The sequence below is a fragment of the Microtus pennsylvanicus genome, chromosome 11, assembly GCF_037038515.1.
Source record: "Microtus pennsylvanicus isolate mMicPen1 chromosome 11, mMicPen1.hap1, whole genome shotgun sequence".
Lineage (NCBI taxonomy): Eukaryota > Metazoa > Chordata > Mammalia > Rodentia > Cricetidae > Microtus > Microtus pennsylvanicus.
Window position 1 is genome coordinate 42,478,533 of NC_134589.1, and position 25,359 is coordinate 42,503,891.

The window sequence follows — 25,359 nt, forward strand, 5'->3', positions numbered from 1 at the left end:
AAGATCTGGAGCATTTGATGCCATCAGAAGACCTTGCCTCTTCCAGGCAGTAACCCCAAGACTAACTTGTTGAATTTGGCATGCACAGAACTGCCATAGCGCAGGCTTGTCTGGGTGTACCCGTTTCCTAGTCCTCCATGAAGCTGTGTGAGTCCCTGATGTCCCTCTCACGCACCCTGTGCGTTGCTTCCGGTTTGGAGCTGTGATGTATAGAGCTGTTCTGAACAGGCATCCATGGCGTTCCCTTGGGAAAATGCTCAGCTGTGGAATGGCTGAGGCGTAGGAGAAGCAGGTGTCAGAAGCAGCAGGGCCTGCTCTGGCTTCTCTTCGGGGGTTGCAGTTGCCCCAAATCACTACCTATTGGCACAAAAGTGCCCTTGGTGTCCATGGCATCCACAGGGCTGTGAGGAACTCCCCTCCCATTTTGCTCCAATCGGAGAGTTTGTCTGCTCTTTAAATCCAGTCGGTTCCAGCTGAGTGAGGAACTTCTAAGTAGGATGAAGGTACAAGGAGATACGCGTCATCTAAGGAGGCATATCCAATTAGTCTTGGCAAATTTTGGTATCTTAAGATAAGCACAAGAAGAAAGAGCGTCACAGATAAGTGCCTGGCCTGGCAGATAACCATATCTCCCTCTGGCACCTGGAGGACCATTTCATGACACTTTACAGAATATTGCAGGCTAATTGGTTTATAAAGAAGGATTGTTTCTTTCTCGCTCTCCTGGAGGCTGGGAAGCACAAACCAAGATTCCATCTAATAAAGGCCTTCCAACTGCATAGCCCCATGGTTGGAGGCAGAAGGCAGACACACAGGCAAGAGATCAAATCTGTAACCACATGTCTTTCGTTAAGTCACACCAACCTATGTAAGAGAACCAGTCACCAAAACACATCAGCTCCCATGGCAGGAGGGAGTGTGTGCCTTTACCAACACTAATTCGGTGGGAATAAGTTTGGTTCCCATGATTCTCTAGGAATAAATGAATGACATAGTTGCTCACCACAAGTTTGCTTCTGGGCAACCTCCAAGTTAGCAGCAGTGAAATGGCAGGGACCTGAATGACTCCCAGTAAGCCTGTTGTCCTGGTTCTCCTCCCCCGCCACCGCCCCCCCCCCCCCGACAAATCCAGCCTGCAATTCTTTGCTTCATCCACTTCATTCCCGTAACTCATAACCTAAATCACACGAGCAGGGTTGGTTGTTTGTATTTGCGGCTGGGGAAGACTGTCGATGTTACTCAGTTGGTGGAGTGGTTGCCTCCCTGGCAGGAAGTTCCAGGTCCCATCCCCAGCAGGTGTGTTGGGTGCAGGTGCCCATACCTATCTTCCAGGCACTTTGGAGGTAGAGGCAGGAGGGTCAGAAGTTGAAGGTCATCCTTGGCTACATACTGAATTCAAAGCCAGCCTGGCCTACGTGACAGTGTTGGGAGAAGAAGAGGAGGAAGGGGGGGATGGAGGAGGAGAGGAACAGGTATGTATGTATTAGGTAAGGCATACTGGGATTGCATGAGGTACCATCACGCCTAGTTTGAAAACTATTTCAAATATTCCCTTGGTCTCCTTCCTTGTCACTTGGGATATTCTACTGTATCAGCTACTTTTCTTCTTCTCACCCCAAAACAGAGGAAAGGAGGAGATGAGAAGAAAAGAGTACGGACGGATAAATTCACAGGCAGAAGGAAATGCACCCAGGGACCCCCCCCCCACACACACACGCCCGCCGCCCCATTAACAATCTCAACGGTGGTGTTTTTCTTGCAAAATAGTTCTTCCTACTTGCTAAGCTTTTACAGAAGGGAGAAAGACTTCTTGGAAAGCCTAAATCTTCGAGACTTTAGACCGCGCATAAGGAATTGTGCAACCTTGCTCATGCCCCTTCGTCTTTCTGGGCATCACTTTCCCCACACATACAATGGACTGAAGCAGGTCTTCCCCACCGCTTCTGGCACACAGGGAAAGCAAAGCCTGAGTCTAGTGGATACCGTAATGAAACACGGTCAGAAGCACAGCCACACACACCCTCCAGCAAGGCTGTCGAGAAACTTCTGCCTACGACCCTTTGAAGCTTCAGAAACCAAATGGAACTGATTCTCTGGCAGAGCACAGGAGAGGGAGGCCAAGTGTCAGAGCGGGGGAACATCCAGTGTCCTCCCCAAGTCCCGCCTTCAGCCCACCACTCGGTCATTTTCTCCAGACACTTCCTTCAGCCACTGACTCCTGGCTCCTCCCTGTTGAGTGGTTGCGGTTTCTATTTCCTCTCAGAGCCCGCCCCGGGCAGTCGGCCCCGTGCAGCCAGTCCGTGCAGAGGTGCAGAGAGAGGTCCGTCCGCGGGCGCGAGCGTGAGCGCGGAAGAGTGGTGGTTCCCCGAGACAGGAGAGATGGCTTTCTTCAGCTCCCAAGCTCCCTACGTGAACCCGGTGAGTTGTGGGGGCGATTAGGGAGAAGCTAACTGTCACATCCACGCGAAGTTGCTCTGGGTCTCTGAGGAAACAGCTGAGTGGGTGGCACGGGTAGTGGTGGAGTGCCCCGCAGACACCACATGGGGAAGACATTCCAGGCGGGGTCATCCTGATGCAGCTCTTGTTCCCCGTTAGGCTCACACTCGCTCTGGGGTCGAAGGGTTCCACTCACCGTGATTTCATGGGGTAGACTGATAGATGCCTGTTCCAAGGTGCCTAGTAGCATCTAGAAAGGAGATAGTTTATATAGAGATGGAGATGGGCTTTCTAGGGGTGGGTACCAGCTAACCACATGACATTTACTTTAGAGAGGACCTCTCTTCAGTCGGTTACAAACTAGGAGACTTCACACATGGTACTTTCTCCTCTCTGGGTTTCAGTTACCACATCTGTGGAATGGGACTAATACTGAGCCCATCTCCTGAGGCTGGGGTAAGGAGACGCAGCTAGATAGTACATGTGTTAAACAGCACCGGGAACATAATAGGTGTTTTGAGAGTGGTCGGGGGGCAGCAGGGAAGCCCTCCCAAAGAGGTGCCTATCCTCCAAGGACCCTGTCTGAATTTACCCAAGGACACCTCCCGAATGTGTGTGGAAGGGCAAGGAGGCAGGGACTGTCCTTCGGTGTGGTGTGTGAAGGGCTGCCCTGTGCTCCGTCTTTGCTGTCTGCAGATAGTCTCGTTTACACACACCATTGTTCCACCGTGTGTGGAGAAACGGAGGCTTTGATAGGGCAGGGTCTTGCCAACGTGTCCTCAGATGGTGACAGCGTGTGAAACTGCTTTGGTTTATTCCCAGAAGAGGGGCGCTCCTAGGGAGATGGCAGTGAACACAGAAGTGAGTGCTCCCAGGGAAGTGCTCCCAAGGGCCTTCTGCGGTGTGCCCACCGTGTGCAGGGTGCTGTGGGTGAGCTGGCTGCCAGGGCCTGGCATCAGAGCTTTCTTTAGCATGGGCTCTGGGCTTTTCTGGTGCTCCCGGATGTTGCCCGTGTCCCCAGCCACACTGTCGAGGCTTCTGAGTTGGGACCTGCATGGAAGGTGGCTGGGAAAGGCTGGTGTCCAGAGCCTCTATGGGGCCTTCAAGAGCAAATTGTGACAGAAAGGCCATGACACTCTCTCTCTGGTTTCCCAGAAGACAGCGCTGACATTTTCAAATCATGCAACTGTGGTGTTGGGTTTTTTTTTTTTTTTGGTTGTTGTTGTTTTGCTTTGCTTTTATTTTTGTTCTTTTTTTTTATTTGTTTTGTTTTTTTGAGACAGGGTTTCAATGTGTAGCTTAGGAGCCTGTCCTGAAACTCCCTCTGCAGATCAGGCTGGCCTCGAACCCCCAGACCCACCTGCCTCTGCCTCCCGGGTGCTGGGATAAAAGGCATGTGCCACCACCACTGGCCAGGCAACTGTGTTTTATTTAGATTTAGGAGGCAAACTTCAGTACTTGAGGCTGGGTCAAGAGGGTCTCCACGTACTTTAGGCCTGCCTGAATTACATAATGAGCTCCAGGTTAGCCTGGGTTACACATTGAAACCTATCTTTACAACAATCAAACAAAGAAGATGAAGGAGGAAGCAATATTTTTAAATATGGAGGGAAATCCTCCCAGAGAGAAGGAAGAGGTCAAGCGGGTCATAGTGGCAGACACGGAGGCCAAGTGTAGTCTCACATCCCCATAGCCCTGGGATCATACTTTCTTCCGCCGGGCTCCTCCCACTCAGTGACCTCCTGACTTCAGCAACTGTGGCCACACATCCGCTGTGATGCTGCTGGGGTACGACTTCTGGCCTGCTGAGGAACAGCACTGTCATAGCCCGAGGGCCAGTCTTGGTTGCTGCTCCCACATCCAATGAGACTCCCCTGAGGGCTTGGAAGAAGATGGAGCTGGTCCGGATGGCCCCTTGTGTGACCCTGCTGGGCCAGGGGTCAAGAACACGTTTGTGCTTCTTCACAAGAGGAAGCCTATGTCACCTATGGCCGAGAACATGAGTTCTAGTGTTCAAATCCCGGTCTCGTTATCCAGCTGTGTGGCTTTGGGCAAGTTACTGAAGTTTCTGTATTTCCATTTCCTCATCCACAAAAGCACTAAAACCAAAACTGCTGGGATGCTTAGGGAAGTGACGCGGGCCATTTAAGGATGGTCACAGGCAGGGTCTTTGAACTTCTGAAACAGCTGGGCCTTTCAGCTTGAGAACATATTGGATCGGTGTCCCCACTTCTGGTGCGGGACTGTGTGTCCAACAGACCACCGAGCTGCCCACCCTCTGGCAGTGAGCACAGCCTTCTGCATGTCCCATTAGGAAATGGAAGCAAAGGCCCTAGCCTCAGCGTAGAAGACAGAACTCACGCTTCTTTAAAAAACATTGTTTGTTGTGTGTCCTCAGAGGTCAGAGGACAATCTTGGGTACAGCCTTTTCCATCTACCACACTGGTCCCGAGGGCCTAACTCGGGCCGTCAGACTTGGTCACAGGCCCCTCCCTCCACTGAGCCCTCTCACACAGTATCTCTTCTGTTGCTGAGTCCTCTTCAGAGTCTGACCCCATGACCTCCCTCTTGCAAGGATACTGGTCCTTAGGTGAGACCTGCTGGCTAATCCAGCAGTCTCCTGCATCAGGAGACTTTGGACTTTGGCGGTGTATCCGCAGTCTTTTTTGACACTTTAGTCAACATTCCCAGGCTCTGGACCGTTTCTGAGGATGGGGCGAGTACTCTGCGCCTCAGACCTTCCCTGCAGCCTCTCTTGGGGATTTTCTCCAGAGATAGCTTATCTACAAATTAGTAACTGAACACAGCTGGCTGCCCCTCCCACTTTCTATACAAATGATCTCATCCTGGCCCAGCTGGTGAGGGCTCTTGCCCCGGAGCCTGGCGACTTGAGTTTGGTCCCTGGAATCCACACGGTGGAAAGAAAGAACTGACTGCTGCAGGTTCTGGCCTCCACGACCGCACAAAATGAAATAAATACAGATGGTGTCATTCCGTATCTTTCCTCAGAGTCCCCACCTTCATCCTTTCCAGACTGTGCCATGTGCAAACAGCTTGTTTATTTGCCTTTTCCTTTTAGTTCAGGTTCTTTCCAGTCCTTTGCAATCCATGTGGAGACATGAACAGCCTTGCTCCATGCTAAGACATGAACAGCCTTGCTCCATGCTAAGACATGAACAGCCTTGCTCCATGCTAAGACATGAACAGCCTGGCTCCATGCTAAGACATGAACAGCCATGCTTATAAGATCCACTCATGCTAAATAATGTTTCAGCATTTGGGGACTAAAGTCTAAGCTGGGGATGGTGGGACACACGGCTATCCCAGCGTGTAAGAGGTTGAGGCAGGAAATTCAAGGCCAACCTAGGCTATAGTTGGCCTAGGCTACCTGAGATTGCTTTAAGACACTGAAACCTCACAAAGCTTCTTTGGGAAAATTGATTCTTCAGAGAGCAGCCCGTACTGCCCAGCATGTGTCTGTTCTCCTCTACCTGTGTCTTCCTGTGCACGTATGACTCACAGCTGTCTCATCTACTTTCTGATCTTCATGGCTTGTGATTGCCCCGGAGGGCTGGCAAGTTAAGTGCCAAGTCTTCAGATGCCAGCAAAAGCTCTGAGGAAAAGTCAGGCAAGGGGAGTTTTGTTTTTCACTTGTGTCTCTGTGAGTGTATGCCACGTGTCTTAGGTGCTCAGGGAGGCCAAAGGAGGACATCAGATCCTCTGGCACTGGAGTTACAAGTGGTTCCTTGATGTGGGTCTTCTGGAAAAGCAGGCTGTGCTTGCATCCTCCAGCCCCCGGGAGGAGTAAGTCCCTTTACAATCATCTCGTGCCAGGCTGCAGATATAATAAAGTGTGCTTCTCTAGCAAACTTAAGACCCTCAGTTGAATCCCTAGTATCACAGAAACAAGACAACCAAACCTTCCCTGGCATGCCAGTGCACAGTTCCCTCCGGCTGCCTGTGGGGATGAGGGTGTAAACAAAGGAACTCAAACATGGCGTACTGTTGTTTCCGGTTACTGAAACAGTGACAGAGCCAATGTGAGATGTGGATCTCCCCGAATGATGACAGTGGGGTTGGTCTGAATGAGGGGGCCATCACAGGCTTCCATAGGTTCTCGGTGGCCAGACAACTCGAGGACGAAGGCCAGAAGGCAGCGTCAGTTAGGTAAGGAAGGAGAATCTGGCTGGGGTGTTGGTTAGCTATAGGTAGGAACTGACAACATTTCTACAATCAGCACGGGAAGCTGGAACATGGTGGAGATCCAACAGAAACACGGAACAAGGAACAGCAAGCCACAGGACAACGGAAGTTCTTTAAATCTATAGACTTTAGAGGGGAGGGGTTGCTGGTCTTAGATGGGAGAGTGAGCTTATGGGGAGTCAAAGTTTAGAGCAAAGAGCTCTCTGAGTTTATTGCTGAGGGGTTCTCTTTGCTTAGGCTTGAGGGGTCGCTGAGTTTAGCAGATTATTGAAGATGATTGATAGGCCTTAAGAGCTGTGTCTAGGAAGCAGACCCTAGAGTCCCATCCCTCTGCCTTAAGAACTGACACATGCTAGAAGTTTGTCATGCTAGGGAAGGTCCTAGATAGCATGCAAGTCATGGCAGATGTCTCTACCGGGCCAGCATTTGTGGTCTAACAGCCAGTGGGTTGAATTTGGTGGGTGGCTGTTTTCTGTTGATTTGAACCTGCAGAGAAGTGTCACAAACAGCCGGCCATTTCAGAGCCTGTCTTGCTTCACCTTCACCTTCTTTCCTTTCCAGTCCCAGGTCATTTCAGAATGACGCCAGTCGTATTTCACCGAAAACATCCTCTCACATACCGCTAACGATACAGGATGCATTTTTAACTAATTGCTTTTGAACTCAGATGCCCCTGCATCCACTTTCCAAGTGCTGAGATCACAGGTGTGCCGAACCACACCTGACAAGAATTCTTGTACGTTTGTGAGGAGTCAGCTGCACCCCAGTATTAGAACATGAACTCATCCCATTGCCCAGACTTCTGGTCTGGCGAGACTTTGGCAGCTCCGCTACCTGTGGTTGGTGTTTCCAGGTTCTTGGCGTCTTTTCCAAAGAATTCAAAGCAAGGGGCTTACAGGGATTTGCAGAGGGAGCCACACAGCTTATCCGACGCGATGCTTTCAGTGAGAGTGGGAGACGCTCCAGACTGACAGTGGGCCAGGTGTGGGGAGTACTCCCAGGGCCCAGTCGCTGTCTGGGCCTCCACAGGGTTCAAAAGAAGAGGGAACTGGTTACTAAGAGACGTGGTCTCAGTGGTTCTCTGCTTTGACGGATAGCTAATATATTCGTTAGTTCAACCATGCAAGTCCCTTCCCCCTGCAGAGGCACCAGGTGGTAACTGGGAGGACCCCCCCCCCCCATTTCACTGTTTCGCCTTACTGCACAATACCTCAAACCAGTTCAGGCTGGATGAACCCTTTCTCTTTTTACTACCTGAACGCATTAGGGATCCATTTGAAAAGAAATTGTCTAAATTTGATTGTTACCAGGGAAACTACATTATTGCTCAGATGTGGGAGTAGTTCAGCCTGCTGCAGGTGCAGCCGTCAGAGACTTGGGGCGGGCGTTTCTAGCTGCATCGTTTGGAGAGGGTGTGCATGCATAGTACAAGCAGGTGGAGGAACCAGGCTGCCAAGTGGAGTGTTAAGAGGAATGGGGGGTGCATAACCCCAAACTGAATAGGTTCCCAGGGTACTAAACTGTCTCGTGTTTGCTTGCTTGATTCCCCCAGCACTGGGCATGGATGATGACCATTCATTAGAGCCGAGTGACCAGTGCCCTGCTAAACGGTGTGAGTCCAACTCTGTCTCAGTCCCTGTCACTCCCTATTGTGCCCTACCTGGCCACTTCACTCCGTCACCTGCCTGACTCCTGGAGTATTTGATTTATTAAGGCGTTGACTCAGAGTTGGTGTTAGAAAAGCCATTAAAAGCGCTGGAGGGATGTGGGAATCCTGACTGTCTGCTAGCTGATTCTCACATCCACTCTTGGTGTCCAAGGCATTCTGGATGTTGATAAGTTATCAGTCTGGGAATTCGGCTCTGGGAGCACAAGGCAAGTAGTGGGAACAGAGAGGTACCAGCCTTGTGAAGAAGCAAGCAGGGGAGGTGGTTTATCCCCTTTTACAAATGGAGAAACTAAGGCAAAGAGAGACTATGTTTTGGAAGACCCCACAGATGCTGAGCAGTGATAAGGGTTCAAACTGAATCCTTCTGACTCTAAAACATTGTGACGCTCAGTGGGACCCAGTGCTCCTTTAGGACACTTTAGGAGATCAGGGAGAGACCTGAGGGTGGATTGCTTGCGGGGCCTGGAGTAGAGGGAACATTTAGGCTCACAGACTAGTGGGGCAAACATGAACAGGAGCTGTGAGCTTCAGGAATGAGGCTGCTTCCATCAGCCCACAGCAAAGCTGGCCTCGAGGGTGAGGTCCTGGTTGCCATTGTTACATGGTGGTAGGAGGGGATGCCTCCCTCTCAGCCCTCTCATAGGAGGAAATGGTTTACTGTCCAAAACTGAACGGTAGGTCCCTTTGGTCTTCTGGTCTCCTGAATCCCTAGTCAGGACCCTGAGGTCTTTCGGGGAACTTGGTTTGGGGCCAGCAGCCCTCACCACCATTCTAGTTCCTTACCTTACATTTGCATGCTGTTTCCTTCTGGTAGGTTCCTCAGCTGCCACTTCCTTCAGATTATGGAAGGAAGTGACTTGAAGTCCACTGCCAGTCATGCCTCAGAAACCCTGCAAACTTCTGGTATCCTCAGAATGACTGTAATAACCTGGATTGGACCTGCGTCTGTGAGGGACCCTAAGTTCTGTGTGACTAGGATTCTAGCCCCTTGATGGCCATGCCCCCAAGCCCTAACTGCCACATCAAGCAAGTGCCTGCCAACCGATATCTCTCCTTTTTCCCTCTGCAGCCTATCCCCTTTTCTGGAATAATTCAAGGAGGACTACAGGAGGGACTTCAGATCACCATCCAGGGGACCATCCACGCCTTTGCAAATAAGTATGTGGGTGACACTTGTCTTTTTATTGCTGTGAAGAGACACAGCAATTCTCATAAAAGGAAACATTAATTGGGGCTGGCTTACAGTTTTCAGAGGTTTAGTCCAGGATCATCATGGCGGGAAACACTGCAGTACTCAGGCAGACATGGTGCTGGAGAAGAGCTGAGAGTTCTACATCTGGATCTGCAGTCAGCAGAAGGAGACTGTGTGCCACACTGGGTATAGCTTGAGCATATAAGACCTCAAAGCCTGCCTCCATGGTGGCACGCTTCCTCCAGCAAGGCCACACCTCCTAGTATTGCCACTCCCTATGAACCAAGCATTCACATACACGAGTCTATGGGGTCATACCTATTCAAACCACTACAAAGCTGATGTTAATCCCTCAGCAACCATGGAGCTACTGGCTATGGAGAGCTGGCCTTCCTATATCTCCTGCCATCCTGGCACCATTGACAGACGCCGTAGACTCCTGGCTCCTGAGTATGCTGCTCCCAGGGAGCTCACAGTCTGAGGGGGAAGTAGCGGCATGGCCAGAGCGGCCGGCCACAGGATGCACTCTTGACACCATGACATGGTGCTGCAAAAAGGGAAGTTCCATTAGTTCCCGTAGCAGTTCTAGTAATTTTCTTTTTAGGTGTGTTTGTGTGTGTTTGTGCACGTACACACATACGTGTGCATATGCCATGTGTGTGCAGGTGACAGAAGAGACCAGAAGAGAGTGTCAGAGTTATGAGCTGTCTGATGAGGATGCAGAAACTGAACTAGTGTCCTTTGAAGAGCAGGAAGTGTTCTTAACTCCCCTCCACCCCCAGCTGTCTCTCCAGTTCCAGCCCTATAGCCTCTTAAGTCCTAGGAAATATTTAGAGTTCCTATCAAAGAGTGATCCCAGGGATGGAGATGTAGCTCAATTAGTGGAGCGCTTACCTAGCACACACAAGGCCCTGGGTGGATCCCAGAACTATATAAACAGCATATGGTGGCGCATGCCTGTAATCCAAGGGTGGGAGAGGCTGATGCAGGAAGACCAGAAGTTCAAAGTCACAAAAGCAGGTGGATCTCTTGAGTTCAAAGCCAGCCTGGTCTACATAGTGAGTTCCAGGATAGCCAGAGCTACATAGTGAGACCATTCTTAAAAACAAAACAACAAAAAAGTTCAAAGTCAACCTCAACTACATAAGGAGCTTGAGACTAGCCGGGGATATACTATCTTTATAAAAGTAAGCCTCCCATGCCTAGCAGTGGTGGCACATGCCTTTATTCCCAGCACTCGGGAGGCAGAGGCAGGCGGATCTCTGTGAGTTCGAGGCCAGCCTGGTCTACAAGAGTGAGTTCCAGGACAGGCTCCAAAGCTACAGAGAAACCCTGTTTCGAAAAACCAAAAAATAAAAATAAAAAAAGGGAAGCCCCTGGTGGGTCTCTAAAATAAGCCCCTGTGAAAGCCGAGGACCTCAAGTTCAAGGCCTTTCTGTGCTACTAAGTGAGTTCTAGAACAGCCTGGGAAATTTATCAAGACTCTGTCTCAAAATAAAAACAAACAAACAAAACAACAACCCACAGGTGTGATGGACATGATCAAAATGTCAGGCCCAGGAGGCAGAAGCAGGAGGATTAGAAGTTCAGGATCCTCCTCAGCTACGCAGCAAGTTGGAGGCCAGGCTGGGCTGTACGAGACCTCTCTCTAAAGAGGACTCAGTCTTTGATGTTGTGATCCTGTGTCTACTCAAGCCTCCCAAACACATGCCTAGCTGGGATAGTGCCTGACTTAGGGTCACAGGAATTTCCTGTAGGTCCTGATGTCTAAGGCTTCAGCCGTTGAGGACTTCAAAAGCGTTCTGCTGCCTAGAATGTTCCACAGAAAACTCAAACGGGCTCTCCATTTGAGAGGAACTTGATGGAACTGTCATAAGCTGTTACTGAGTGTGGCACAGTGTTGGGGTACAAGTGACAGCTTTGTGAGAGCTACAGAGACCAGTGAGTAGCCGAGCTGGCACCCGCCACTTCAAGAGTTCAGGGAAGGCTGGACTGGTGGCACCTGAGGGAGAACATCAGACTTGAACTTGGATCTTGAATCCAAGCTGGCTGTGACATGGGGAGGCAGGGCAAACACTGGTGGTGCTCTTTTTGTGAGTCTGCTTCTCTGGAAGTTTCTGTGATTTTAATTGCTGACCTTGGAGCCCTGGCTGTACTCCAGAAGTGGCTATAGGAGAGGCTTCCTCCGAGGAGTGGGACGGAAATGGGAGCTTTCCACTGTTGGTGAAAAGGGGAACTTGCCAAGTTAGTGTGGGTCAAGGGTCATATCTGGTGACACTTTGGAACTGGGATCAGAGTCTGTGCTTGCCTTCCGTACCTCATGTGTCTTCCAGACATACTTTCTGAAGACTGCCCTCGGGGTGAAGGCTTCTCATGCCTGGAGAACAACTTTACATAATTTTTGAATTTTTTTAAATTACGTGTATGTGTGTGTGCTCTTGCGTGTACACGTGTGCATACACGCACACACTCACTCTTGCCATGGCGTGTATGTGAATATCAAAGGACACCTTGAAGAGTCCGTTCTTTCCTGCCGCCACGAGGATCCCGGGGATCGAACCCAGGAGTCCAGGCTTGGCAGTATGTGTCTTTATCTGCTGAGCTATCTCGCCTGTTTGGAATTTGTTCTATTCTTTCTGCAATAAGCAGGTTATGGCTGGCTTCCAACAGTGTCAGCTTCCAAACACTATCCACTTGTGCAAAAAGACTTTCCTGAGAAGCATTTTTGTTTGTATGTTTTTTTGTTTTTTTTTTTTTTTTTTGAGACAGGGTTTCTCTATAGCTTTGGAGCCTGTCCTGGAACTCATTCTGTAGACCAGGCTGGCCTCGAACTTACAGAGAGTGCTGCTGCCTTCCGAGTGCTGAAATTAAAGGTGTGCGCCACCACCGCCTGGCTTGGGAACCATTTTTCTTTATTACTATTTTCAATTTTTATTTTATGTGTGCGAGTGTTTTTCCTACATGTGTGCATGTTGCCCACAAAGGTCAGAAGAGGCCTTTGTTTCCCCTGGGACTGGAGTTACAGATGGTAGTGAGTCACCACGTGGTGACTGGGAAGTAAATTCAGGTCCTCAGCAAGAGCAACAAATGTTCTTAACCTCGGAACCCTCTCTCCAGTCCCCAGCGGGCAGAATTCCTGATGTCCATCTTTGTTATCAATTGTAATTAATTTCTAAGACATTCTTTTTTCTCTTGCTTTTAATTTTTGAAATATTTTTTTAAAATATTTATTTATTTATTATGTATACAATATTCTGTCTGTGTGCCTGCAGGCCAGAAGAGGGAACCAGACCTCTTTACATATAGTTGTGAGCCACCATGTGGTTGCCGGGAATTGAACTCAGGACCCTTGGAAGAGCAGGCAATGCTCTTAACCACTGAGCCATCTCTCCAGCCCCCTTTTTGAAATATTTTTAAAAAATGTTTATTTATTATGTATACAATATTCTGTCTGTGTGTATGCCTGCAGGTCAGAAGAGGGCACCAGACCTCATTACAGATGGTTGTGAGCCACCATGTGGTTGCTGGGAATTGAACTCAGGACCGTTGGAAGAGCAGGCAATGCTCTTAACCTCTGAGTCATCTCTCCAGCCCTTTTTGAAATATTTTTATCATCTATTACTTGTGACATTTTCATGCATGTGTATAATGTATGTGGATCATATTTACCTGCAGTATCCTCTCTTGTTCTCTCCCACTCCTCTTGAACTCCTAACCTTTCCCAACTAGCCCCCTCTCCCGCAGCCCATGCATTGTGTGTGACCATAAAGGTTGCTTCCCTGAGCATGCGTGAAAGCATGTTTACAGGAACATGGTCACTTGGCTATTGTGGCTGCACCACTGAAGAAGAAGACTTCTGGCCAACCCCCCGTCCCCACATCAGCTGTTAACTTCTTAAAATTCCCCAGGGAAGCGTGTGAGGCCAGGAGCCCTCCTCCCTCCAGACAGTACTCTCGTCTGACGCTGTCTCGTGTGGGTCTTATAACCGTAGCTGCTCTGGGCTCAGAAGGAAAGTGGCCGTGTTACACCTGGAAGACAGTGTTCCAGAGCATTCCATCCTTCCCCGGGCCTTCATTCGTTCAGTCTTTCTGCCCTCCCTTCCGCAACATTCTGCGAACCTTGGCGAGGGTGATAGAGGTGGCCCATTTATGTTTTTGTTGGTTTTTTACCATTGATGTCCATGTGTGGCTGTCACTTTTTCTGCAGTTATCACCGCCCACTACAAAAAGAGGCTTCTCTGCCCACGGCTGACAGCAGCTTTGATCTACGGACACAAACATGATTATGTAGAGATGTTTTTATGTGAACATTGTGTCCATTTTAGCAACATATTAGCTTCTCCATTAGAGCCTAAGACCTTCTAGTTGCAGGCTTTTATCCAGGTCTACAGTACCAGGCATGAATTTCTGCCTCAAATCCAATCAGAAAGTAGTTGATACCACCATAACAGGCTGGCCCCTGTTGACCAGTGGGTACATTGTCTCAGTTAGGGTTTCTCTTGCTGGGAAGAGACACTATGACCCTGGCAAGGAAAACATTTAATCAAGGATGGCTTACAGTTAGAGGTTTCGTCTGTTATGGTCATAGCTAGAAGCGTGACGGCATGCAGGCAGATGTAGTGTCGGAGAAGGAGCTGGGAGTTCTATGTCTTGATCCATGGGCATCAGAAGGAGACTGTGTACCACACTGGGCGTGGCTTGAGCACATGAGACCTCAAAACCCACAGTGACACACTTCCTCCAACCAGGCCACACCTCCTAATGGTACCACTCCCTGTGGCCAGGCATTCAAACACATGAGTCCACGGGCTCCATTCCTACCGCCACAACGTCATGCCTGGCCAGATGGGCTTTGTATTAGTTTGCCTCTTTGTTGCTAAAGCACACCAACCAAAAGCAACTTGAGGTGGAAAGGGTTTATTTGGTATGTAAGTTACAATTCATCACGGAAAGAAGTCAAGGAAGGCGCCGAAGCAGAGACCACAGAGGGATGCTGCTTACTGGCTTGCTCCCCCTAGTGTGCTCAGTTATCTTTTTATCTATCTATCTATTATCTATCTATCTATCCATTTATCTATCATCTATCTATCTATCTATCATCTATCTATCTATCCATCCATCTATTATCTATCTATCTATCTATCTATCTATCTATCTATCTATCTATCTATCTATCTATCTATGCAACCCCAGCCCACCTGCCCAGAGATGCACTGCCCACACTGGGCAGGGCCCGCCTATACCAACTGAAAATCAAGAAGAATGCCCTATAGACGTGCTCCTAGGTCAACCCTCGGAGGCAATTCACCAGCCGAGGTTTCCCCATTCCAGATGTGTCAACAACCAAAACCAGCCATGACAGTGGTGCTGCATACAGGGTACACGGCTGAGTAAGATGGTTGATGACAGTTCTCCAGAAACAATTCCCCTGAATAGCGCCTGCTGAGCTCTTGAGTTTCAGCTTGGTTCCTCTGTGTCCTGTGACCAGAGCCTGGGGCAAAAGATGGGCTGTTTTTTGTCATTGCCGCCGCTGCTGCTGCTGCTGCTGCTGCCATTTTCCCTTACCAATTGTCTGCTTAAGGAAAGGGTTCGGGAAGGGCAGAATGCAGTGACTGCAGGGGGTATGTTAGGTCGGAATTTGATGAACCCCAACATGCTAACAAAGCAGACAGAGGCGGTTCTGTCCAACCCTGGCGGTAAGCCTATTTCTCTGCCTTAGGATTGCTGTGAACTTTCAGACCGGCTTCAATGAGAATGACATTGCCTTCCACTTCAATCCCCGGTTTGAAGATGGAGGGTATGTGGTCTGTAACACGAAGCAGAAAGGACAGTGGGGGCCCGAGGAGAGGAAGATGCAGATGCCCTTCCAGAAGGGGATGCCCTTTGAACTTTGTTTCCTGGTGCAGAGGTCAGACTTCAAGGTGAGTGGGGAATTAACCCCCTCCCCCCCACAAAAAACCTGTCCTCCCGGGTGGACTACATTTTAATAGCCATGCTCACTGAGATGTGACCTTTGTCTCACACGCTCCCGCCTGTGTCTACAGACACACTTCTTGATTTTATAACTCAGAAAATAAGACCTCAATCTTCACCATGTTGCTTTTAGGTCCCATGTGTAAAAAAACCAAACAAGCAAACAAACAGAAACCCAAAGCCCCAACCCCCAAATCTCTGTATTTATTCTTTGATAATTTCATACACGTGTAGAATGTATTTTGAGTAAACACACTCCCCGCTTCAGCCCCTTTCCACTCCCTCTGGAACCTTTGCCTTCCCCACCCCCCCTCTTTTATGTCTTTACCCCCTCAATAGCCCACTGAGTTTTATTAGAGTCACATTGTACACATGGGTGTGGAGCTGTTTGCTGGATTATGGCCACCCGGCAGCGGCGACAGAACTGAAAAGATATGGCTCCCCTCTCCCCCCACACCAGTGCCAACTGTCAGTCAAAAGCTCCTCCAGAGGGGTGGGACCTCGTGCGCAGGTAGCCTCATGGGTCCCAAAGTCCAAGATAGATCCATTCCTCCACCGCAGGTCCCAGTAGCATCTACTCTTTTGTGGTGCTGGGGGTCAGACCTAGCCTCCTGTGTACTAGGCAAGCCCTCTGCCACTGAGCTGCATCCCCAGTCTCACCGTGTGTCTGCTGACAGCTTTGTTCTGTCCTTTCTTCAGGCTAGAAGGCAGTGACTTTACAGGAGAAACTCGGGGTACCATCTCCGAGGTGGGGTGGGGTGAGTGTGCCTACCCCTGAGCTTGTCTGTGCGACACTGGGCTTCTTGTGTGCGCTCAGCAAAACCTGAGGTTGCCTTTCCTGTGCGGCTCATAAGCATCCTACGCACGGGTGAGAGCTGCGATGTAGTTCACTGGGTAGGATGCTTGTCTAGCTCGCATGAAGCTCTGGAGAAACTGGGCATGGTGGGACTCGCCTGTAATCCCTGCGTTTGGGGAGTGAAGCAGGAAGATCAGGTCATCCTCAGCTACGTAGCAAGTTTGAGGCCAGCCTGGGCTACATGAAACCCTTTTTCAACATCAACAACAACAACAAAATTAACTCACATGAATCAAGATTGAAAAGATAAATCTGGGGACTGCAGAGATGACTCAGTGGTTAAGGACACTTGCTCTTGCAGAGGTCTTGAGTTCCCTACACCCGCATGGCAGCTCACAACCATCTCTAGTGCAGTCCTAGGGGATCAGACACCCTCGTCCGGCAGCACAGGCATACATGTGGTGTGCATTCATACACACAGGCAAAACATCTATACGCATAAAAGGAAATAGCTCTAAAAATATTCTAAAAAAGGAGCGATAAGCCTGGAGTAATAGATGAGTGACGGTCTGAACTGCAGGTCAGGAGCCCAGTGGACAGTGGGTCTGAGTGCAGTGACCCATCGCACCCCACTGAAGGTGATGCCCCTGCCTCGAAGGGCTGGCAGCGAGATGCTGGTTCAGCTCTTTATTTCCGAATGTAAAGCTAGGTGTAGCCTGGGCCGACACGCCCCCACTTCAACTCTCTTCCCGCAGGTGATGGTGAACAAGAACTTCTTCACGCAGTACCCACACCGTGTCCCTTACCACCTCGTGGACACCATTGCTGTCTCCGGCTCCTTGAACTTGTCCTTCATCACCTTCCAGGTCAGGAGCGGCTGGCACCTGTCCCCGGGTTGAAGGACAGTGACCAGCTGGGCATGTGTCCACTCAGCAGGGCACCAGCAAGCATCTTCCCCGGGTAGCTTTGGGGCTGCACTGGTTCTCTGGTTTGGTGTCTGTCTGCCTGCCTGTTGTCTGTCCCTCTGTCTGTCTTGGTGTTGCTTTCTCTGTAATGAACAATCGGCCTGGGTCTCCAAGATGCCAAAGCTGCTCTTTCTCTGCAACTGTCCAATGCTAGATGACCAGGGAGTTCTAGAAGGGGAACAGCATGGCTCCTGGAGCCCAGTCTGGGTCTGTTTGACCTCTGTATTAGAAAGAAAGAAAGAAAGAAAGAAAGAAAGAAAGAAAGAAAGAAAGAAAGAAAGAAAGAAAGAAAGAAAAAGGAAGGAAGGAAGGAAGGAAGGAAGGAAGGAAGGAAGGAAGGAAGGAAGGAAAAGGAAAAAGCCAAAACTTTCTGTGTGTGAGTTTTTTGCTGCATTCTGTGTCAGGATCTCACTTTGTAGCCCAGGCTGGTGCCTAACTTGTGACCCTTCTGCCTCAGCCTCTTGAATGCTGGGATTACAGATATATGCTACCAGACTCAGCTCTGAAAACAAAGTATTTTATTTATATGCAGACAGTGTCTCACTCTATAGCCATGGCTGGCCTTGAACTTGTGTCCGTCCTTCTGCCTCGGTCTCCACAGTGCTGTGATTACAGGCACGTAACACCAGGCGCAGTTCTGAAAATCCATTTTTTCTTTTAAAGACAGGTTAGGCCCAGGTCTGAAAACCCATTTTTTTTTTCTTTTAAAGAGAGGTTCTTACTGTATATCTTGGGCTGGCCTTGAATTCTGTGTAACCCAAATACCAAAAATACCAAACACAGTATCTAAATAAATAAATATCTAGAGATAGTCTGTGAAAAACTGGGTGTGCCAGGATATGCTAGGCCCATTTCCCCCAGCCTTAGGCTCACACTCCGTTTCCTGACCATCTTCCTGCAGGAGCACCCTGATTTCGTTCACGCCAACCTAACCCTTTTCTTGGCCTCTTTCCACGGGGTCAGAAGCTAACCCTCTCTCTCTTTGCCTGTGCTTGCTCTGACCATGCCACCTGCTTCCTGTCACCTAGACATGCTTTTGTTTTAACAGAACTCAGCAGCCCCTGTCCAGTCTGTCTTCTCCACGGTGCAATTCTCTCAACCTGGCCAGTTCTCACAGAACCCCTGGGGCCGCAAACCAAAAGTGAGTTAAGTGTTTGGGGCCCCGGAGGTCCATCAAAATGATAGAGCCCAGAGGCAGGTCCCAACCACAGGCTATCCTGGGCCTTCAGGCCCCACCTCCGCATTGCATTCTATCACTTCCCCTTTGTTCTGCCACGCTCGATCATCCCTCCCTCCTTAGCCACTGTCTGGGTCCAGCCTGTGGTAATTCCCCACACACACACATCATCTGTGGCTCCGTTCCTTTCCCCCACTCCTGCCCACCACTGCACAGTGCCCCCACCCAACACATTCCACCTCACACTCTCCCACTGTAAAAATTGTTAGGCTTGGGTCCCAAAGTCTTTCTAAACAGAGCCCAAACCTGATGGATATCTGTAATCCTAATACTTGGGGACAGGGATCTGGAAGGATCATAAGTTCAAGATCACTCTCAGCCTGGACTACGTGGGACCCTGTCTCAGAAAACAAAACAACAGCAAAAAACAAAAAAAACCCCTAAATAATAAATAGACACAAGCTCTAATTCCCTCCAAGACATAAGAGAACACTCCCTCGCCCAGACCCAGCTCACGACCCTGCTCAGCCGTGCCTCCTCCACCGCTCACTCTAGACACCTCTCTTGCATAGGCTGTCCCTTCTGTCCACCCGGTCCCTGGCAAACTATTAATTACACTATAATTGTTTGTTTAAATGGCACTCAAGAGTTTATACTCTGACCCACCCTATGTCACCGTGGGCTCTGTGCCTGTCTGTGCTGGCTTGGGTCACAGCATCCTGTGTATGTCTGTCTTCCTCGTGCCACCCGCTCTCCGCCCGCCCAGGAGCCCCTGGAAGACTAACAGTGTGGCTTGTTCGTTCTTTTGTGTATTTCCAGCTCCTCACACGGTGCTGGCGCTGGTGTGCAATAGAGCCCCACCCCCAACCAGGGAGACTAGAAAGCAAACATAGGAGGGAGGGGGTTCTGGGGTGGGAGTGGGATGGGGGCAGGGAGGAAAGGCCAGCAGCTCTCTCTGTGGTCACCCAGGCAGTTGGGGTTAGGGGAAAGGTACTAGCCTTTCTTGGTTCTTGATGGTCCAGGCCAGGACCCGCTTTCTACCGTACTAACTTCTGGAAGCCTTCGCAGGGCAGCCTAGTGTTGACCCTGGCCTGGAGGGTAGAGGATGCAATGGTTACAATATGGCCAGGCTGGATTCTATTTGGAATCTTCTAACTCGTTGGCTACCTGGGCAAGTCTGGACAAGTGGCTTAACCATCAGGAGCCTCGGGGCTCACCAGGGGGATGGGATGCAAGAGTTCTGCTTCCGAGGAAAGCTCTGGAGCTGTGTGCTGAGTATGGAATGCTAACTTTCACCTAGCAGGTGAAGTGGGGGGTGGGGGTGGTGCTCTTGCCTCTGAGGGCCCAGAGACGATGTGGCTGTGGTCTGGCAGATTGACTCCTCTCTCAGGAAGCCAGAAGACAGTCTCCTGACACCCCTGTGCACAGGAGGGTGATAACTGGGTGCAGTGGGCTTGAAGGAGGCGAGTGTGTCTAGGAAGGTACAGCTGACCACAAGAACCACATCTGGAGTTTGAAATTTTCTCTCACCCACAGACTCCATAGATAATATCTCCCCCTTTTTCTCCCCCTTGATCCTTTTCAGCCTCAGGGCATCCGGCCTGCCCACCAGGCACCCGTGGTAAGTCCCTTGATCCTTTTACATTTTAGAACCTCTTCATTATGGCCCTTGTGGGTTAAAAGGAGGGGTAGGCTCAGCCTCCCCCATGAGGGCAGACAAGGCTCCCCATGCACCAGGCCTCAGCGGTGTTGGTGGGAAGGGGTCGCAGGTGTGCCTGCTTGGCTCCGATCAAATAGAAAATGGGGCTGGGGGCTGAATTCTGTCAGTGAAGTGCTTGCCCAGCTCTTGCAAAGTCTGATCTTTAGCACTTCACAAACAACGCGTGATGGTGCGCGTTGTAATCCCAGCGCTGGCGCTGGGAGGCGGAAGTAGGCGGAATGGGTTCGTTTGTCCCAGAGGGAGCCACACGTTCATCCCTCCCTTCTTCAAATCAAGGCTGGTGGGGTGGACCTCTAGTGTAATCCAGCTTCCCCTGAAGTAGAGAAATGCCTCTCCCCGTCCCTGTCTGGGGAGGGGCTGTGGTGAAAGACCTCCCTGGTTAGAATTCTAGGTTCAAGTTTAAGGGCGAAGATCAAGTAGCGCCCTCTGGTGGCACGTGATAGTCTTCACAATGGCGAGAAACTGGTTAAGACCCCTTTCTTCTTCCCAGGCTCAAACAGTCATCCACACAATTCACAGTGCCTTTGGACAGCCATTTCCTGTAAGTCTAAACAGTTTTTTGTTATCCTGCAGCCCCACCCCTTTCCTTTAATCAAAACCAGAATTCCCTAGAGTCTCAAAGTTGGAACCAAAGTGCTTATGAAAGAGGGTGGAGAAACCTGGGCACGGGCCCTGTGCTAGAAAGATGACGCTGCTCAAACTCTCCTCGGGACAGCACAGATTCAGAAACAGTCTTCCGAGGAATACAACTGGCAGACACACTGTCTTCCAGTCGCCCAGGCTCCAGCCTCTAGCTGGCTTACTAAGGTCAAGCCCCTTGTCGAGGCACTGCTCACAGCTGGTCTAACTCCCCCCCCCCCCCCCCCCCGTGCAGTGCAGGTGGGGGACCCCAAGTCGGCTGGGCTGCACGGAGAGTGGCTAAAGGGCAGGGGACCATAATGGGCGCCAGGAAAACAGCAGGAAGTTTCAAAATACTGGCGTGACAGAGAAGGGGAATGGGAGGTCTCAGGGGCTAGATATTGAGGTCGCCCCGAAGGATGTGTCACTTCTATGTGGAATCCCGATCTCTCCCACAGACTTCCGGAATCCAGCCTGTGGTGTACCCCTCCTCGGCTTATGTAAGTGGTTCCCTACAGAGAGCCTGAGCTTGGCTCTGTTAGGCACAATGAGAGATGGAAGGCATTTTTAGGGGGGACCATCCTCTGACTTGCAATATCAGTGAAGGTTCCTGCATCCAGGTGAACAGTTAAAAATACCCATGTAAATTAGCAGAGAGCTGAACAGAGCTTTCAGCTTTAAAATGGCCCCTTCAGCATGAGCAAGCGGAAGCCCTACCTTGCCTACTTTTCTACTGATCTCACAAACACCGGGAACACGGCACCTCGTAGAACAAAGGGTTTGATTTGGGGCTTAAGAGTCCGTGACCATCATGGCAGGGAGCATGGCAGCAAACAGGCAGGCGTGGTACTGGAGCAGTAGCTGAGTGCTCACATTTTGTAGGAGGGAGGGAGAGAGAGAGAGTTAGAGTGTGTGTGTGTGTGTGTGTGTGTGTGTGTGAATGATGCAGGTCACTTGAAACCTCAAAGCCCAGCCCCAGTGACACATTTTCTCCTACAAGGCCACTCCTCCCAATCCTTCCCAAACAGTTCCACCAACTGGCGGCCAACTATTCAAATATACGAGCATCTGAGGGTTGGCATTCTATTCAAACCCCAACAAGACATTTGTGCCCTGTCAAGGTTCCTCCCATGGTAGTTGAAATGTATTTTGAGAAACACTGGAAGGTTTTCTTTTAACTTTAATGAACCAAGTAAAGGACCCTGGGTTCCCTCCAGAAGATGCAGGACTCATAGGCATGACTTCAGAGTCCGCAGTCCCTTGTGCTGAGTCCCTGCTGCAGCAGTCCAGCTGCTGATGAGCTGTTTTCATCCTCCCAACAGCCTGTACCTTTCTTCACTTCCATTCCAAGTGGGCTCTACCCATCCAAGACCATCCTCATATCAGGCATGGTCCTGCCCAATGCTAAGAGGTAAGACAGGCCCCCAGAACTCTTGGGAGACTGGTGGCTCCCAGGGTTGTTCTGGCCAGACTCTGGCTCTGAGCCACCTGGGGGTGATGGGTCAGGGTGGGCTCAGAGCTCTGTGCTCAGACAGGGTCTGTGTGAACTGCCCATCCCAGGTTCCACATCAACCTTCGCTCTGGGATGGACGTTGCTTTTCACCTGAATCCCCGTTTTGATGAGAAGGTGGTGGTCCGAAACACCCAGATCAACAGCTCCTGGGGGCCTGAGGAGCGAAATCTGCCTGGGAAAATGCCCTTCAATCGTGGCCAGAGCTTCTCGGTAAGATGCTGGGATGCAAGAGGGGGTGCATGGATCTGTGATGGGATGGAGGCTATGAGGGCTGCACCACAAAGAAGGAAGAATGTTGTGTAAATCGGTATTATTTCATGACTGCTGTCCCTGCTGAAGTAAGGGCTTCTATCTGCTGTGCCCCCTTCCCCCTGTTCTGGGGACTGATCTACAGTCTTGTGCACGCTGGGCAAGTACAATACCACTGAGCTACATCTCCAGCTCTCCTGTTTTGTTTTGCTTTATTTTAGGGAGGGACTCACTTTAGCCCAGGCTTACTTACAAATCACTTTGTAGGGTGGCTGGCCTAGAGGTCAGGTGATTCATCTACCTCAGCCCCCAAAAGCTGAGATTACAGGCCTGAGCCTTTCTTTCTTTGCTTTGCCCTCCCTTCCTTCCTTCTTTCTTCCTTCCTTGCTTTTCTTCTATTTTGAGACGGGGCCTTGGTAAGGTTAGTCTTGAACTGCCTGAATGCTGCTTCGGTTTCCTGCATAGGTCAAAGTACAGTTCTGCTCTCCAGGGCACTGTTCCTGCTTTCTACAGATGGGCAAACACATTCACAAGATCGGGGCACTTGCATGAGGACACAACAGCCAGTTTGTGCCAATCAAACCCGGGAGTGAATTGCCATTCACTCCTTTGCTTCCACAATTATAGTCACCCAGGAGGAAGCACACTGAGAGCAGGATTCGCGCTCAGCCGGAAGCCTGATCCCTAAGCAGGCCTTATCGACCCTGATGATGACATCAGATCACCCCATGAGCTTAAATAAGAAGAATCAATGCCTGGGCCCCACCCCAGGGCAATGTGCAGCCATTGTTTGAAAATGTCATGGCAACATGCTCTGCCTCAAGGTTGAGAGTAGAGTGTAAGGCTCTATGGGTAGTGAAAGGAGCTTGTATTTTGTTATTGTTGAGACGTGTAGCCCAGGCTGGCCTCACACTTGCTATGCGTTCAAGGCTGGCCTTCAACTCCTCATTTTTCTGCCTCTCAAGTGCTGGGATTAATTATAGACATGCAGCAAGCCTGTTTTTTTTGTTTTGTTTTTTTTTTTTTGACTGCTAGGATTGGACTGCCATGTGTGAACTGCTGAGGTTTTTGTGGGTTTCTTTTTGTTTTTTGTTTGCTTTTTAATGTGTATGAGTGTTTTTCTGCTTGGATAGACATGCACCATGTGCATGCATGCTTGAGGCCCTCAGAAATCAGAAGTCATCCGATCCCTTGGAACTGGAGTTACAGGCAGCTGGGAGCTTCCACATGGGAGCTGGGAAGTGGACCCAGTGCCTCTGCAAGAGCAGCCAGTGTTCTTAGCGGAGGAACCCTCTCTCCAGCCCCCTGAGCTGCAATTTTAATTTAGTGAGAACAAAGACCTAACAAGACTGAGTCTCACAGAGCAGAAAGGCGGAGTCTGTAGCATCTGGACAGCGCCCACATACAGTGCGTCGTGAGTGCTAGCCTGAGCCTCACACACTGCGCGATGAGTCTTAGCGGTGGCCATGGGTCATGATGCTTTGATGTTTGTACCAGTTGTCTCATTGAGAACGACACAGACAGCCTGAGCTGGCATTCCTGTTGCTAGTGGCTTAGGGTTCAGCTGGAGAGTGAGCATGAGGGTGAGGGATACGGTCTGAGCAGACAGTTGGCCGACATGGGTAGGGGTCAGGGGGTGCGAGAGACAGGGTAGGCCATTGTAAGGGATGGGCCAGCACTTTCCCCTGTGGGGGAAACAACATTCTGGGCTTGGGAACAGCCTATGCTAATGTTCTAGGCCAAGAGAACACTCGTGTTTGGTGAAGGGCAACCCATTCAGGTTGGCTAGATAGAGGCCAGGTTTTAGGCTGACTCCTGAGGAAGGAGAGCTGGGAATGGGAGAGGGAGGTACGAACCTGGGTTGCCAAGTGCCCTGTGAATGTTGTGGCGTCTCTACCCAGGTGTGGATCCTGTGTGAAGGTCACTGCTTCAAGGTTGCCGTGGATGGGCAGCACCTGTGTGAATACATCCACCGTCTGAAGCATTTGCCGGCCATCAACAATCTAGAAGTGGCAGGCGATGTCCAACTGACCCACGTGCAGGCATAGGCAAAGGCCTAGAAATGAGGGCTGGGGCACCCTGTTGTGTTTTGTTACCTCTTCTCTGCCTCGGCCCTAGCTCCCCAGAACCCGCCATCAGAAGATCACCTCAGGGACAGGAGTTTCGGACGGGGGACCCCCCAGTTCACTTCACTCTACGAAGTGGGTGTCCTGGCTATGTGGCACATGGCTTTCAGCCCACAGTCTCATAGTTCTCCAACTAGGTATACACTGAGGGGAGTGACCCCCTGAGTCTGCCCCTTTCTCTGATCTTCAACTTCTCTGGCCCTTTTGTCCCTTCTTCCCATCACTCCACCGCGGGAAGGCCACCTGCTGTCATCCCACTGCCTCCAACTGACCAGATTGTCCTCATCAGTTCTTCCCATGCTTGCCCAGTGTCCATACAATAAATCATGCTTCTTCTCACACACATGAGAGATGACTTGCTTATTGAATGGGGCTGGAGACATTCTGGAACCTTCTAAAGGGATTGTGAGGAAGCAGGTTGGTGCCCATACTTGCTCACAGGGATCCCTCTCAAACCCTACAAGGTGTTGGGGTAACTGGGTGGGGACTGGAACACACAGTCTGTGGTGGGAATGCTGGCCTCTGTAAATAACCCCGGGCCCCTGAGGTAGGGACAGGCTGGGCAGAGGCTGTGGGGGCCTCGGTAGCTTGTGCTGGGTGGGAGGGGAGGCAATGGGATAACGGATAAGGAGTTGATCTGTGGTAGGCCTCCCAGCAGAGGGGATTAGGGTGGGGACCCACCACATGAGGGATCTCCTGCACCCTGCTAACTCATCAAGGCCT

At 50.4% G+C, this 25,359-nt stretch overlaps 1 protein-coding gene across 2 annotated transcripts; it reads left to right on the forward strand.

Annotated features, from left to right (window-relative positions):
- The first annotated feature begins 2,260 nt into the window (after window positions 1-2,260).
- On the forward strand, window positions 2,261-24,984 carry Lgals9 (galectin 9). 2 transcript variants are annotated; one of them, XM_075991452.1, is made up of 11 exons: window positions 2,261-2,418; window positions 9,378-9,466; window positions 15,219-15,420; window positions 17,024-17,134; window positions 18,282-18,374; window positions 19,996-20,031; window positions 20,621-20,671; window positions 21,207-21,248; window positions 22,071-22,159; window positions 22,309-22,471; window positions 24,412-24,984. In XM_075991452.1, exons 1-11 carry the CDS (start codon window positions 2,380-2,382, stop codon window positions 24,556-24,558), a joined length of 1,062 nt encoding a protein of 353 aa, XP_075847567.1. In that variant the 5' UTR covers window positions 2,261-2,379; the 3' UTR covers window positions 24,559-24,984. The 2 variants fall into 2 exon arrangements, with proteins under 2 accessions (XP_075847567.1, XP_075847566.1); XM_075991451.1 differs by lacking the exon at window positions 18,282-18,374 and having other exon boundaries at window positions 2,267-2,418.
- The last annotated feature ends 375 nt before the right edge of the window (window positions 24,985-25,359 follow it).

Excerpts from the sequence above, each read along its gene's own strand:
- Lgals9 (XM_075991452.1), top strand. The coding sequence starts at position 2,380 with ATGGCTTTCTTCAGCTCCCAAGCTCCCTACGTGAACCCG. Across the intron at positions 9,467-15,218 it reads ATCCACGCCTTTGCAAATAA|GATTGCTGTGAACTTTCAGA; the intron begins GTATGTGGGTGA and ends TCTCTGCCTTAG. Across the intron at positions 15,421-17,023 it reads TGCAGAGGTCAGACTTCAAG|GTGATGGTGAACAAGAACTT; the intron begins GTGAGTGGGGAA and ends CTCTTCCCGCAG.